Raw genomic sequence first — 15,150 nt, forward strand, 5'->3', positions numbered from 1 at the left:
TAAAACCACCATCACTGGGGAAACGTGTAAAACGTTAATAATGGCTGGGTTAGTGTAGTGGATTCTAGTTAATTTTAATCTTTTTCCTTTTCTTTCATCTTGATGTGGTTTTATTACTTTTATAATAAAAAATGTAGATAGAAAAATCTTGCTGAGTTGCTAAGCCTCTTGGGTGGTGACAAAATCTGAGGCAGATGATCACAATACTAGTTTTCAATTTTGGTATTTTCTCAGACTAAATTTAATTAATGTGGGAGTATAGAAATGTGAGCCCTAAGTTACAAACATGCTATTGAGTGTGCAATAAAGTGACTAGAGGCCAAGACCAGAATTCAAGTGAGGTAAAACACACAAGTGCAGGGCTGTGAACAAGCCCGTGCAACGAAGTGTGAGGACATGAAGCAAGTGTGAGCAAACGTCCCCCACGTGCAGATGCTGCCTCCAGGAGCGCCTATGGAGAGCAGCCACCTCGTCCACACCTGCCAGTGTCTCCAAGTCAGAATGGTGGCCATCCCCACTGGGAACCTGGTGCGCAGGCACTGCATGATGCGCAGGAGCCACCTAGGCCGCTCACCACCTGAAGGTGTGAGAGAAGTTATCATAAGTGATAGGTCACTCCGCTAACTCAGAAACCCCGAATAGCTAAATTAGCTCACAGTCTGCCGGTGGCCATTGTGAGGCAAAGCTGCCGCTGGACCCTGCAGAACTTCCAGGTCTCATTTCACCACTGAAAACTTCCCACATTCACAACAAATACCTAACAGAGGTGAACAAGATGATTCCGTTCCTTCTCTGATAATAAAGTGCCGTAACTTAATACTATAATTTCTTTGGAATGCAGTAAAATTAGGAAATCTCTATTTCTAATTTATCTGAAACTAGGCCTATAGAATTAGAAGTCACTATCACATTTAGTTTAACACTGAACTGCTAGGTTCAGCATAGAATCACACTGCTTGAAAGCACTTAAAATTCCCTAATTTTATGAATTTGTCCAGTTAGCCATCATCTTATAATTAAAAGAAACAATCCTTACACATAGTAGATATTCCTAAGTATATGCTGAATAAATAATCAGCATTAGTGTTGCTAATTCACTATTTACTGTAAAACGTGTAAAAGGAAACCAGTCATACATGTTGGGCTTTGTAATTCTTGAGCGAATTTTATTGTTTTCAGGCAAGAATGCAGCAAAGACAATGCAAGGTTAATCTTTCAACTGAGAGCACTCAGTGTCGAGGTGACTCTCGTCCTGTAGAGGGCTGAGGCAACCTGAATTTTGAGAGGTCCAGGTTTAGGTCTAAGAAGGTGAACATGGTGTAGTCATGGTGCTGGAGATTCTTGTAGGTGGTGGTGTCATACGGCTCAGCAGGTGCCAGGGTTGGTGTGGCCTCTGTGGAGGAAACACGAAGCCCGTGAGAACACCAAGGAGGAAAGATATTGTGAACGACTTTGCTCACACTTTTCTACTGAGCTTTCTTCATAAATCCTGCCTGTGATGAATACAGTGTCTAATCAGAAAAGCCCACGAAAGCCAAAGTATTTTCAAAAGCAAAATAAAGGTATTCAGTGAACATTTATTTTAAAACATACAGCCTTAACAGTTTAAGAAATTAAGGCATTATTACAATAGGTTTTAATATGTTACTCTGCATAAGGCTCTGGATTGCTCAAAAGTTTGAAAATGCCTAGAACAATTATAGAGGGACTTTGAGGTTGCTATAGATGCATGAAAAGAAATTCCCTCTATTAGAATTCTGCCTATAATAGAAATAAACCATTTATAGAAGAAAATTTCAAGTCTCTGAATACAAGAAAATTAGATAAAATCTGACTGTTATAATAACAGTTAAGGGGAACTAGAAATGAGATGTGCATTTTAACGTTTTTTGAAAAAATTGTCAGTATACTTTAGATTTGCAGACTAAAAATACTAATTCACCTTTAGTTCTCTGAATGGAAAAAAAATTAAAATTCACACATTTAAATGTGGTAATCTTAAAACTACAAGCATGGGGCTGTCACAAAGAAAACATCGCTCTCCTGCAGCATGACAGGCAACACAGCATTAAGGGCAGAACAAAGCTTGCGTGGGATGGTGGGCTAAGGTTTGGGGTAAGATTCTAACTAAATTTCTGGAAATCAGGTCATTAGGGCTATCTCAACTTCTACTCACACTGTACAAAAAATAACTTAAATACATTTTCCCCCTATTTCAATTAATACCAAAGGCTCTGTTTTTCATTTTTTAGTTGTGTTAGACAAAAACAATGGCTTTAAAAGAGCTGACATCTTTCCAATCTCAACAAGCTGAGTATCTTCGAGGTGGAGGAGGTACACCCTCACAGTGGAATGGATTATTATAGTTCATACAAGGAAGGTGATAACTGAAGGGGCTATAAAACTCCTAACCACCACTCCACCTGGAAGGCAAGGAGCCCAGTACTTGGGGCGGAGACTACTCAGTGAGACTCAGTCTGCCCTCTGTGGACATCGCCCCACAAAGTGGGCTGTGCTCTTGGGTGTCTTCTTCAGCTTTCGAAGGGCAAAGAGAATACTTGAAAAACAACACATCTGTGAAATATTAGGAGCAAGTTTTTTCAAGAAGGTTTACAATCTGAAAACCCCAAATTATCTATGTTTTTATCGCACAGTTTTGATATTCCTCTCCATTTCAGAGCAGAATGACTGAAAATGGCAGCATCAGGAAATGAAAGCAGTTCTTGAGGTCTTGAGAAGCCTGGCAAACGCTGGCACTCCGCATATTAATGAAAGAGGGAGCAAATGCAAAGGGAAGAAAATGTGTAAATCCTGTCAACACAACACAACCAGTAACAATCACGTACCAGGCAACGCAAATCAGGCAAGGAGAGGCTTTAAAAAGAATAAAGAATAGACACAGGAAAGAGTTGGATTTGTTAGCAATAATGCATTTTAAAGAAGTCTTGAAGGGCCACAGATTCCAAGATTGAAGACCTCCTTTTAATGTTTCACCATGACCCACCTGAAGCATATTACATTTTATAAAGTTTAATGCTTGAGAAAATGGTAACATAATAGAAAAGTTTTTCTTAAAAAGCTCTTCATAAATTTTTTTTTTCTGCTGGCCAGTACAGGGATCGAACCCTGGACCTTGGTGTTATCAGCACCATGCTCTAAACAACTGAGCTAACCGGCCGGCTAAAAATTCTGTATAGAGCCCATTGTTTTTCAGGTAAATCAGAGAAGGAAATATCCAGTGAAAATACTCATACAGTCCAAGGTGTCTTTGTATGACACTCACTTTAATTCCTAAAATGTGAGTTTTCCCTTATGCAAAGGATGCTGAAAGCAATCATCTAGTTAATTCACCTGAAGACATCATACCAAGTTTAACTTCTGCTCTTCACCTATGCAAGTTAAATAGGAGACTCCCCTTTCTCACTCAGTGAGATGCTCTGCACGTTTATGAAATGAACACTTGGACACCCTGAAAAGTTAAGGGTGATGATGTTAAACTGTCAATTTTCAAAAATTATAATGGTTAAGAAATAGTCAAGAATGCCAAGAGCATACTCCTTCATTTTAAAACAAATTTAAATATTTTAGGGATTTTGTACATAAAGGTGTATATTATGATTACTTAAGATACACTTTTCTGCTTAGCTGAGACAATGTTATGGGCCATATATCTATTATGGAATCTGATTAATTGCAATACTTCTTTATAATCATATAGAAATTTAAAATAGATCTTTAGAGTCTAAACATCCCTAAGTGACAAGAAAGGTTCCGAGCCACAAGTCGAGGTATACCCTGTGTGCAGTCTGGGTCTTCCACGTGAGTAGCTGAGTCTTCTCCTCCTTCACCCTTTTCCTCAAGCCTTAGAACTGCTGTCTTCTCATCGAAAATGTCTTCATTCTCAACAGGAACCGTCTCCAAATTTCTTACTGGTACCTGATCTTCCAAGATCTCTTCTGTGGCTTTCATATGTCCTTCTACTACCTGCTTCCCCAGGTTTTCTTTTTGGAACAGGGGAGAAGCCACCTTCCAGTTAGGCTCTGGCACTTGTTTTTCCAGCTGTCCTTCTCCAGCCCCAGGAGGAGTGGCTTGTGGCTGCCCTCCTGCTCTGGTTTCTTCTGCCAACAGTGTGGGCACTGGGCTGCCACCCCGCTGGGCAGACAATCCTGGTTTCGTGTGGTTGGGTAAGATTCCTTTCACTTCAAACGGCCTTTGTCTTTCTTCATCTATTTCCTCTGATCTAAGTATTTTCTGCAATTGTTTTTCCTTTACATTTTGCTTCAAGCACTCATCTACTTGTGATTTGGGTATTGTGGTTTTTGGTGTAGCATCTTTTCTGTCCTCTAATGTCTTTATGGTGGTTCCTTTCTTCTTTGGCTGATGGTGATTCTCTGGACAGGCGAGGCCCATATGTGGCTTCTGCAGCCAGGTTTTCTCTTTGGCTGACATCACAACTTGGGGGGCTCTGTTTTCAGAGGACCGGGAAGCGTCTAGTTTTGGAAATCCTCCTTTGCCTTTGCTCACCACTCGAGGATCAGCTTCTGGGATGTCACCCTCCTCGTCAGACTCTGAGTCAGAGGAGCTGGATGAAGATGAAGATGAAGATGAATCATCCCTCACTTCCTGGCCCTCCCGATCAGCTTCTGAATCAGAACCCTGTTTTCCCAATGGAGACGAAACTTTTTGAGGAAACTCTACCAAAGTCTTTCTTGACAAAAATTTCGGGAGCCCTTCATTTGTGAACACCATGCTGTCATCGGGGCTGGGGCTAGCTACCATCTTGCCTTTATTCACAACTGATGGATAAGAACTGGGTGAAGGTAAGTTTTTAGACAATTCAGCTGCTGTTTGGGTGGCTAGTAGCTTGCCCCTCTCCTTTGGTTCCACTACATCTAGGAAATGGCATAAAAAGGAATATTATTTTTAATATTTAATAAAACATAAACAGAGTCATAGACATTTTGTTATATGTCAACTCATTATTTATAACATCTTCAGTGTAATCATCCTAAGACAGGCTGCACAGAAACCCCATGAGTGAAAGGGAAGTGAAAGCCAAGCCCCATGAGCAAGGCAACAGAAAGAATGAAGATACTTTTCTTCGCAGCGGAAAATTTTTAAAATGGGGATTTTTACATACAGGAGTAACAAACTTGTCTCCATTTTTCACAATGACAGCTTCTCTGATGATAATTAATTTTTAAAATATCACCCAAATTTAAGATAGTTAAATTGTAATAAAGATATTTTCAGATGACTACTGAAGTTTTACAAATGTATAATTTCTTGAATCCCTAAAAACCTGGTGCTTCTCAAATATAAAAATTTCAGAACTAGAACTTTCTGAACAAAATAGCAAGGCAAAAATATAGATAAGAGCTTGGTTTGGGTTATGCATGTACATTGTTTAAAAGTGGGGGGAAGGTGGGAGGGGATAATGCAGCTCAAGTAAAGTTGCCCTAAAAAGGAAGAAAAGTCCTTCAAAATCACACAAGTCATTGGGGATTTCTTTAGCCAAGAAAACAAAAGTAGTATTATTACAATACCAGAAAAGTCCAAAATAATTAGATGCAATGATCATACTTAAGATTGGAAACGGCAGATTTTAAATTGTAAGAAAAAAAGAATGCTAATATAAAATTCTCATTTTGCAGTCAATTATGAAAAAAAAATCAAATAACATATTGATAGAGCTAATTTCATTCAATTTTCTCAGGTGATAATAAATCTTTCCAACCCTACAGGTTAGAAGAAAGACATAGGACAAGTTTTTGTATTAAATTACTTTTCAAAACTAAAGCAAAACTTTTGAGAAATATTACTGATGAGTAGACTCTAAATCCAGAGTCTTGAAGTCTGGGAGTCTACTTTATATTAAAAAAAAATATTGATCCTACTTCTCTAAAGTGGAAAAAATGTTCTCTTAACCATTCTACTTTAACATTCTCCAAACAGGTTTTTAATTGTTTTCTGAGCTCAGGAACCTGTGTCTAACAGACTGATTGAAAATGATTAAAGAAAGCTGAGGAATAACCAACAATCAGAAAAGGGACAAGAAAGGTTGAAAGACATCATAAAAGTAAATGACTGAAGAGTTAGAGCAGTGGGCGACTGTTTAAACCATCCCCACATCTGTCTGAGTCTGTGGCTCTGCACTGGCCTGGTATCTGCACTGAGACTGCACAGAGCAGGTGCTGAATTGAAGCAGGGCTCACACAGAGCTCCAGCATCGTGGCAAATAGGAATCCCCAAAAGCAATGTGTAAGACATGCTTCTAGCCCACTCACCTGCACCATTAATCCACCTTTATTTTGAGCATGAGTTTTCCAAGTATGAAAAATTACTTAAAATAAGGCTTATCTCAGGCTGCTTTGAATAGAAAAACTATAATGACTAAATCTTCCAAAATTCGTTGTGGAGATGTTTTAATTGTAAAAAAGTTATTAAACTGCATTATAGGTTGATTTATTACCTACAGAAAATGGAAAGAAAATTTCAAATGGGATTAACAATAATGTTACTTAGAAATTTTGTTTGAAATGAAAATGTTCATCCATTGTGTGAAACAGGAACTTTACAGTTTCTAGTGTTCATGCTAGTCACTGGAAGACTCCCATGGAAATGCTAACAGACGACAGTAACACATGCTGCTTTTCATTGAGAGCCATTTCTGCCCCACTGCAGCACAGGCCCGTCTCCTCTCCGGGACTCAGAAGGACGCGTGCCATGATGACCTGTAGCTGCCACCAGAAACTGCTTTACCAAAGTCCCAGGATCCACCTCAGGTCTGCATTCAACAGTACAGCAACAATGTCACTGAGAAGATAACACTATGATAAAAAGGAAAAATGGCTCTCACTCTGAATGCAAGTATGGCTTTGTTTCTTTTCATTAAATGTCTTACATACGTCTAGAGGCAGGATGACAATATACTGACAATGTTTTAGTTTTGCTAGTGGATGTCCTTGAAAGACAAGCATAATAAAACCCAAAGCTACCTAAATAAGACTAGCCATGTAGGCCTATCTCACAGCATAAGATGGGGACTTTCAGGGCCTATTTCTGATTGCTGAGACCACAGCAGCCTATGTAAAGTGAAGGTCTACAAACACTAGAAATAGTGCAGGCATGAGTTCGCCTTATTGCTTCCCTATTTCCTCTCAAAATAGAAGTTAAATTTCCTGAATCTCTTTTCTGCTTGGTTGAAAAGTGAGGGCATGACCTTCAAGTTTTTAGCGGTTCCTGTATCAAAAGCAAAAATGACTACTGCATTTGAAATGGACTGGCAACCTTAAAATATTTCCATTATCTTGTCAATAGATCACAAAACTTATTCCAGAAACAAAGCACATTCAGAGACAAAGGTGCATTTAAACATAACATGAAGAATAACGTCACTCAAACATTACATGAATTAAAACTTTTTTTTTTTGTTTAAACAAGCACATGAGAATAGAGATTTTTCAAAGGCAGGACAGCACAGTGATTAAAGTATGGACTGGTGAGCCACAATGCCTGGGTTCAAATCCAGACCTCACCAACACCTGTGTGACCCTGGGCAGCTCCTGAGTCTCTCCATACCCCCAAATCCTCATCTACACCACAGGGCAGTAGTACTATCTACTGACAAGGTTGCTTGAGGGCCAGATGATGTCATGTATGTAATGTGCTCAGAACAGTGCTTGGCACTGTTTGCCATAATTAAATACATCAAATCTCTATTTCCAGAGATTTCTCACTTTTAAAACTGAAATAAGGACTTGAAATGGATAATTAACTTTGGCTTCCTGGCATACTCTTTAAAAAAAGCTACATAGGAATTACTCAGTCAACATTTTATTACTGATTGTTGCAAAATTCAGTCTGGTGACTGGATTCAAGAAACCACAATCTTCACACCTAAAAGCACTGTGCAATTTACAAAGTACATACACTGATCGTTATACCAATCAGTCTCAGAACCCAATGAGGCTGGCATGCTGATCCTGCTCAAGCGTGAAGGAACCAAGACTCAAAGGACTGCAGAGACCGCCTTGGCCAGAGGCAGAAGCTCCAGCAGAGCCCAGGGCCAACTCCCAGGTCAATGTTCCCCTCCATAACTGCACCCCAAACTGTCACAGGATGAAGCACCCACTTCCACTCACGTATAAAAGCATGTTTCTGAAAAGGGGGCTCTTTGGCTTTGCCATATCTTAACATCCATTAAATCCAAATTCATAAATCTATTAAGTAGGATTGCAGACACAATACTGAAATTCACCAAAGGATAGAACAACATTAGTAATGACATCAAACTAACTGTTTGTGAGTAAACTTTCAAAGAATGTCAAAAACGTGCCAGGTATAATACAGAATTTAACTGATGCTCTTATTGCAAACATTTTTTAGATGTGAAATGGTATTGTGATTATGTTAAAAAAACAAAAGTCCTGTGTTTGAGACACATGTTAAAAACTTTATGCATTGAACACTGGATTTAAAATGAGGCAGGAATGGGCAAGAATTAAATAATGTTCTTGTGGAATTCAGGCCTTAAGTCTTGACGGGATGCACAGACACCACCAGGATGGTGAGTTTCCACAGCCCAGATCCACTCAGTGTGAGAGGCAGTTGGGGGCTGGCACTCTCTACAAAGCACAAATATTTCAAAACCTACTGATGCTCTGTGCACAGGCCAAAGAGGAAAAAACCAAAAGAATCTAAATATTTTCAAACATTCAAACTGGTATGGAAGTGATATTTTGATGAAAATTAAGACCAAATTCAATTATCATACTACAACCCATATGAAGATTTGCAAAGAGACTGTGATGTACTGTATATTCTTTCAAGAGTAAACTGGAGTTTCATCAATCAAGACTAAATGCAATGAGCCTGGATCATAATCAATTATCAATAACGAGCAGGGTAGAAAAAATAAAATTATTCCCACAAGAGAAGCATTTAAAATATATGGCTGCGTTTCCTATTTTCCTTCGATAAAGATATGCTACACTGGTACACAGAGAGGGACAAAAAGTTAAAAACTAGTAATAAAAGTCAGAATGACTGTGTAAAAAGAGCTGGAAACAGATCAGAGACCACACAGCACGAAAGTGAGTCACACTGGAAAACTGTGCCTACTCTTAACTCCCTCTCCACGGTCATAAAATGATGCCTGCAATCCTGGACTGTGATTGAGCAATGCCTGGGAAACCACAGACCAGTGTCAGACTGAAAAGGTCAGAACCAGGATAAAGAAAGTAAGATGGGGTTCCTGTTGGCCTCATGCTCATTGGGGCCATCGAAATGCCACAGAGCCTTTGCACGCTGCATCACTCGCCTGTGTTGGAGTTTGGCATTTTGAAAAAACAAAAAGAACCATTTCAGGGCTAAATGATGAACCAAACACTATTACATTACTGAAGTGTTTACTCTAAAATCTGTTACATATTTTATGTCTGATTACAATCTGGACACTGCTGAAAATGAAGATCCATAAACTATGTGGCTAGTAAAACTTTTCATGCTTGGAAGGCAGACTGATCTATTTACTTCACATTCTTTCCCTTATGACTACCATTTAGTCTTACTTTTTGGTGGACTTTGCTTCTTGGAATTCGGTCCCCTTTCACTCTTCCCTGATTCTGCAGAGAGAGAAACTGTGGAAGAAAGTCCTCGAGACACCCGTGCTGCTAGGAGCAGAGTCTGACAAAAGAAGGGACAAATATTTAGAATAATACTGTCACAGCTATTCTACATATATTTCTAATTGTTATTACAATTTTCATAACACATGTGTATTATAAAAATTTTGAGGAAAAAACCCCAAAAAGCTGCAAGAAGAAAACACCCCCGTTAAAGGACAATCACTGTTAACATTCGGATTTATGAAAGTCCCACCAGACTTTGTCCCGAATTTATTTTCTCGTAGTCTCCAATTACCTACAAACCTACAAAATACTGTTTCTTTCGGCAAATATTTTCCTATACTTAGAAAGTAAAGAAATACTATTCAGCCATTAAAAATAATGTAATTAATAACTGCTTCAAAAGTGTTTACAATATAAGTGAAAAGCCCATTTTAGAGGCCGGCCCGTGGCTCACTTGGGAGAGTGTGGTGCTGATAGCACCAAGGCCATGGGTTCAGATCCCTATATAGGGATGGCCAGTTGGCTCACTTGCAAGAGCGTGGTGCTGACAACACCAGGTCAAGGGTTAAGATCCCCTTACCAGTCATTTAAAAAAAAAAAAAAAAAAAAGGGAAAAGCCCATTTTATAATATGTAGGTTGTGTTAATCGACTCAGTAGATAGTCCTTAAGGCCTGCTGCATGCTAGATAGTACAATGTTCTAGACGCTGTACACAGAACAGAGGTGCGCATACGAACAAGTATGAACAAGTATTTGTGTTTATGATTATAGGCAAGTGTGCACGTGCTTATACTCACATACAGAAGCTGAAAAAATTGTTCAGAACTAGATACTTGAAGGAATAAACAGTGGTCTGTCTGACAATGGATTCTCCGCTCATCTGTACTTTATTTTGCAGTGAATAGTTACTGCTTTTGAAGAGCCGTCTTAACTTCTAAAACACGGACATGGCCTTAGCTTTTCACACGTGTTGAAAGAAAGCCCTTCTTTCTTCCCTCCCCTTCCCATGGGTCAGGTACTGTCAGTTGGCTTCCTGACGGCCGCCCGGGAAGGCACCGGGCCCACCGGGTCCCTAAAAGCGCCCGCATTTCCTCCCAGCTAAAATAAATACAGATACTGTCCTCAAAAGCCGTGCAGTGTGACAGGCCTTTTCCGTCCCCACCCAGTCGGGACGCTCCCCAGGCCAGCGGTCCGGCCCGGGGACGAGGGTGGAGGGGAAAGGGCGTGGCTCCAAGGCCGCCCACCCGGCCCAGCTTCCTCGTCCTCGGCCCAGGGAACGGGGCTAGCAGCCAACAAGGAGGGCCGGAGTTCGCCGGCGGGCTCCCGGCCGCCGGGCCCACCTGGGCAGGCTCCTCGTTTACCTTCAGCGCCCGGGCTCGTCCTTGCCGCAGCAAAAGCGTGGCGGCCATGGCGCTGACCCGAAGGGGCGGTGCCCGAGGTCACAACGGGCAGAGAAGGGACCGCTGCGCGCACACTGCGACTTAGGGCCCGCCCCTTGGACCGAGCTCGCCAATCACAGGCGGGGCGAGGAAGCGACCGCTGAGCGCAAACCGCGCCTCAGGGCCCTCCCCTTGGGCTGAGCTCGCCTATCACAGGGTAGGTGGGGGCAGAGCAGAGGTGGGCCTGCGCGCATCTCTCGGCACCTCTGTGATCCGCGCGCCACACCTCGAGGCCACGCCCCTGGCTCGGGGCCACCTGTCAGAAGCAGAAGAGAGAAGGGTCCGCCCCCAGACAGGTGCAGAGCCCGGGAGGTGCGGGATGCTGGTTCCTGCAAGTGCAAGGTGACCTGCGCGCTCTTACTGGGGTGCAGTGGAAATCTGAGGTACCAGTCGGGAGTAGCACCCTCCTCTCGATGTTTGCGGAGGGTGGGACCGAATTCCCACCTTACCGCTTCTCACTTCTTGGCTTTGTCCGCTCAGCCTTACGCCTGAAATCTTTCCCAGGTGCACCACCTTACAGATTGATGGATCTTTGTTGCGGCCGGCGCCATGTTGCACGCGGCCGCATCATCTTGGACGCGACTGGCGTCATCCCAGACGCGACCGGAGCCATATTGAGCACAAAATGGCCGCCAGTCTTTACCCTACCTCATGGTTTTCTTAGACAAAGAATCGCTTCTACTCCCGCCTAGAGGTACCTCCCATCTTGATTACATCAGCCCTACCCACCACAACAGCAGCAATCGTGGGCCTTTTCCTACACACCAGCACCCCCCCCCCCCCGCCTGCGTTTTTTGGTGCCCACCAACCGGTGTAAGCCTGTGGACTCCATTTAGCTGCTGCTGTATGCCATTTTGAGTGCAGCCTGGCAGATTTTTCTTCCCTTAATAAAGCTTGAACGGTACCTGGCTTTTCAGCTCACTTTCTTTCATTTTGGTGCCAAAACCCAGGAAGGGTTTTGGCCAAAGTTGCTGGACAATACCCTTTCTCTCCCTCGGGGTGATTGGCTGTCGGCTGCCCTTCCTGGACCTGCCCAACCAGGTGCCTCTGGGACACTCGTTTTCGCCCTGCTGCCTCAGACTGACACATCCACCACAGGCTCGTTTGGGGTGAGTTAGGGGAGTCTTTCCTATCTACTCGTACGGGTTTTTCTCGATTCTCGGTCTGTGACCCCAGTCTCACTCGGAAGACCAGGAGCCTGGCTGAGAAAACTCTTCTCCTGCCCCAGTTATAGGGGACGCCCTCACACCGGTGGCTGCCCTGCGTCCGAGGGGGCAGAACAGCAACAGGGATGCCTTATGTTGTTCCTGCCCTCTTTCTACTGGGATATCTCTTTCTCACCCTCAGCATGGGATTCTCTCAGTCTAAGCCCCCCATCTACCCCTCTGGGATGCCTCTTGGCCAATCTACAACCTCTGGGCTTTCAAGGAGATATAAAATCCAAACATCTCCTTTTTTATTGCAATCAAGTCTGGCCTAAAATAATGGATCCCAGTGGCCAGAAAACAGCACCTTTGATCTGGCCACCCTAACAGATCTTGATAACTTCTGTCACAGAAGTAGCAAGGCAGGAGAGATTCCCTATGTTCAGGCTTTCTAATGGTCACCCATATACATTCTGCTTTACAAAAACTTACTGACAAGTCAGTTAATCATGATAAATTAAGAGAAATTACTCAACAATCCATTGAGAACCCCAGTGAATTCCTAACCTGTCTCTTGGAGGTGCTACAAAAATATACCCACATAGATCCCTCTTCCCCGGTCGGGATGGCTCTCCTTCATTCCCATTTTATCACTCAGTCTGTCCCAGACGTTTGAAAAAAATTTTAAAAACTCGAACGTGGCCCTGATTCCAGCCAGAGAGACCTCCTCAACCTGGCTTTTAAGGTTTTTTAACAATAGAAAGGAAGGAACGATACAAATGAGATCAGGCCAAATACCAGCTTCTGGTTAATGCCATCCTGGGACCCTCTCCCCAAAGGGCTCACATATCAAAACCTCGAAACATGCCACCTGGCAACTGTTTCAAGTGTGGGCGACCAGGCCACTGGGCTTGAGCCTGTCCCAAACCTAGGCCCCCTCCTGGGCCTTGCCCACATCACAAACGGGGGTTGAATGGCCCTCTCGCCAGAGAGGGAGTGGGCCAGTCCCCACCCCACCAGTAAGACCATCCTTGCCTGAACTTCTTGGCTTTGCCCAGGAGGAGGACTGATGAGGCCCAGGGTTCGAGGCCCCCACAGAGATCACCACACATGAGCCCAGGGTAACTTTCCTCATAGCTGGTAAGCTGATCTCTTTTGTTATCGACAGTGGGGCCACTTACTCCACTCTCCCCAAATATTTGGGGCCCACCACTTCATCCTCTATCTCTGTGGTGGGTGTTACAGGATCCAAACACTGCCCTTGAGTGACATCATCCCTCTCCCACACCCTTCACCACACCCACTTTTCACATAAATTCCTGGTTATACCCCAATGCCCTGCCCCGTTAGTGGAGCGTGACCTTCTCTCAAAATTGAGGGCAACTTTAACCTTATATGATCAAACACCTTCCTTGCTGTTGTTGGCCCAAGCCGCCCCAGACCTGGGCTTTATGGACTCCACCTTTCCATTTTCCTCTAACCCGGTCAACCCGATTATATGGGATACATCTTCCCCCTCTATAGCCACTCATTATTCCCCCATACATGTTTTTCTAAAAGATCCTTCCCTTTTTCCTAACACACCTCAATATCCCATCACTCTTAATCATCTCATAGGGTTAAAGCCCATCATTCATAAACTTCTTTCCTCCAATCTTTTACAACCCACTCATTCACCATACAACACACCCATCCTCCCTGTAAAAAAATCCAGTGGCTCATACCGCTTGGTTCAGGACCTCCAAGCCATTAATATGGCCGTTTTACTCATAACCCTGGTTACACCCTTTTATCCACCATTCCTTCTACAACTTGTTTCTTTTCAGTTCTTGACCTCAAAGATGCTTTCTTTTCTGTTCCCCTTCACCCCTCCTGTCAAGACTTGTTCACCTTCATGTGGACCGATCCCAACACACATCCATCCCAGCAACTCACCTAGATGGTCCTGCCCCAAGGATTTCGGGATAGGCCCCACTTCTTTGGCCAAGTCTTAGCTTGAGACTTATCCAAACTTCTGCCCACTTGTAGCACTATGCTACAATCTGTAGATGACCTTCTCCTTTGTAGCCCCTCATATGAGGACTCACAGCCCACACTGTTGCTCTCCTTAATTTCCTGGCTTCCAGGGGATATTGAGTGTCCCCCAGCAAGGCCCAAATTTCCTGCCCTTCAGTCACCTATTTGGGAGTCCACCTTACTCCCAATACCAGAGAGATAATGGTGGATTGCAAGAGTCTAATTTCTGAACTCCCTACCCCCACCACAAAGGGTGAAATCCTTTCTTTCTTGGGACTTGGAGGGTATCTTCACCTATGGATTCCCAATTTTGGCATGCTAGCAAAGTCACTTTACAAGGCAGCCAAAGGGGATCTTGCCATTCCCTTAGAGCCCAGAAAGCCCATTCTTTCTCCCTTCCAGCAATTAAAGGCTGTTCTCCTCACAGCCCCAGCTCTATCTTTCCCAAACCTGTCTCATCTTTCTATTCTAGACGTCACTGAAACCCAAGGATTGGCAGTCAGGGTTTTGGGACAAGAGGCAGGAGATATTTTTTCCCTGGTTGCATACCTCTCAAAACAACTAGACACCACAGCCCGGGGATGGGCCTCTTGTTTACGGGCCTTGGTGTCAGCCACTCTTCTAGCACAAGAAAGCTCTGAATTAACCTTTGGACAACAAACAGTCATTTGTTCCCCCCATCATCTTCAAGACCTTCTTAGTCATAAGGCAATGTCAGTTCTCTCCCCCTCCTGCCTACAACTCATCCACTTTCCTTTCATTGAAAATTCAGTTTTCTTTTAAACCTTGCCCTCCCTTGAACCTAGCCACTCTCATCCCAAGGCACTCTCAACCCATAGAACACAATTGTATGGAGGCCCTAGACCTTTTCTTCAGTCCCTTTCCACACATTTCACCACACCCCATTATGGAGCCCCA

General features: G+C 43.2%; 1 protein-coding gene and 2 long non-coding RNA genes across 5 annotated transcripts; 2 read left to right on the top strand and 1 right to left on the bottom strand.

Annotated features, from left to right (window-relative positions):
• Nucleotides 1–1,139: 1,139 nt before the first annotated feature.
• Nucleotides 1,140–11,097, bottom strand: NDUFV3 (NADH:ubiquinone oxidoreductase subunit V3). Of its 3 annotated transcripts, none has more exons than XM_063098800.1 (4): nt 10,994–11,097; nt 9,573–9,687; nt 3,795–4,892; nt 1,140–1,393 (listed from the first exon to the last, which is right to left on the bottom strand). In XM_063098800.1, the coding sequence occupies exons 1-4, from the start codon at nt 11,039–11,041 to the stop codon at nt 1,230–1,232; spliced, it is 1,425 nt and encodes a 474-aa protein (XP_062954870.1). In that variant the 5' UTR covers nt 11,042–11,097; the 3' UTR covers nt 1,140–1,229. The 3 variants fall into 3 exon arrangements, with proteins under 3 accessions (XP_062954870.1, XP_062954861.1, XP_062954880.1); XM_063098791.1 differs by having other exon boundaries at nt 10,973–11,085; XM_063098810.1 differs by lacking the exon at nt 3,795–4,892.
• LOC134379724 (uncharacterized) lies at nt 4,467–6,865 on the top strand. The gene is made up of 2 exons (XR_010023821.1): nt 4,467–4,820; nt 6,685–6,865. It is a non-coding gene; the product is annotated as an uncharacterized LOC134379724 (long non-coding RNA).
• A 140-nt stretch (nt 11,098–11,237) lies between the features above and the next one.
• On the top strand, nt 11,238–11,981 carry LOC134363520 (uncharacterized). Its single transcript, XR_010021755.1, has 2 exons — nt 11,238–11,454; nt 11,576–11,981. It is a non-coding gene; the product is annotated as an uncharacterized LOC134363520 (long non-coding RNA).
• The last annotated feature ends 3,169 nt before the right edge of the window (nt 11,982–15,150 follow it).

This window comes from Cynocephalus volans, chromosome 1 (genome assembly GCF_027409185.1).
Source record: "Cynocephalus volans isolate mCynVol1 chromosome 1, mCynVol1.pri, whole genome shotgun sequence".
Taxonomy (NCBI): domain Eukaryota; kingdom Metazoa; phylum Chordata; class Mammalia; order Dermoptera; family Cynocephalidae; genus Cynocephalus; species Cynocephalus volans.

Coding starts and splice junctions, on each gene's coding strand:
- NDUFV3 (XM_063098791.1), bottom strand. CDS start 11,041: ATGGCCGCCACGCTTTTGCTGCGGCAAGGACGAGCCCGGGCGCTGAAG. Junction 4,893..9,572: donor GAAGCAAAGTCCACCAAAAA/GTAAGACTAAAT, acceptor GCCATTTCCTAG/ATGTAGTGGAACCAAAGGAG. Junction 1,394..3,794: donor AGACCCAGACTGCACACAGG/GTATACCTCGAC, acceptor TTTCCTCCACAG/AGGCCACACCAACCCTGGCA.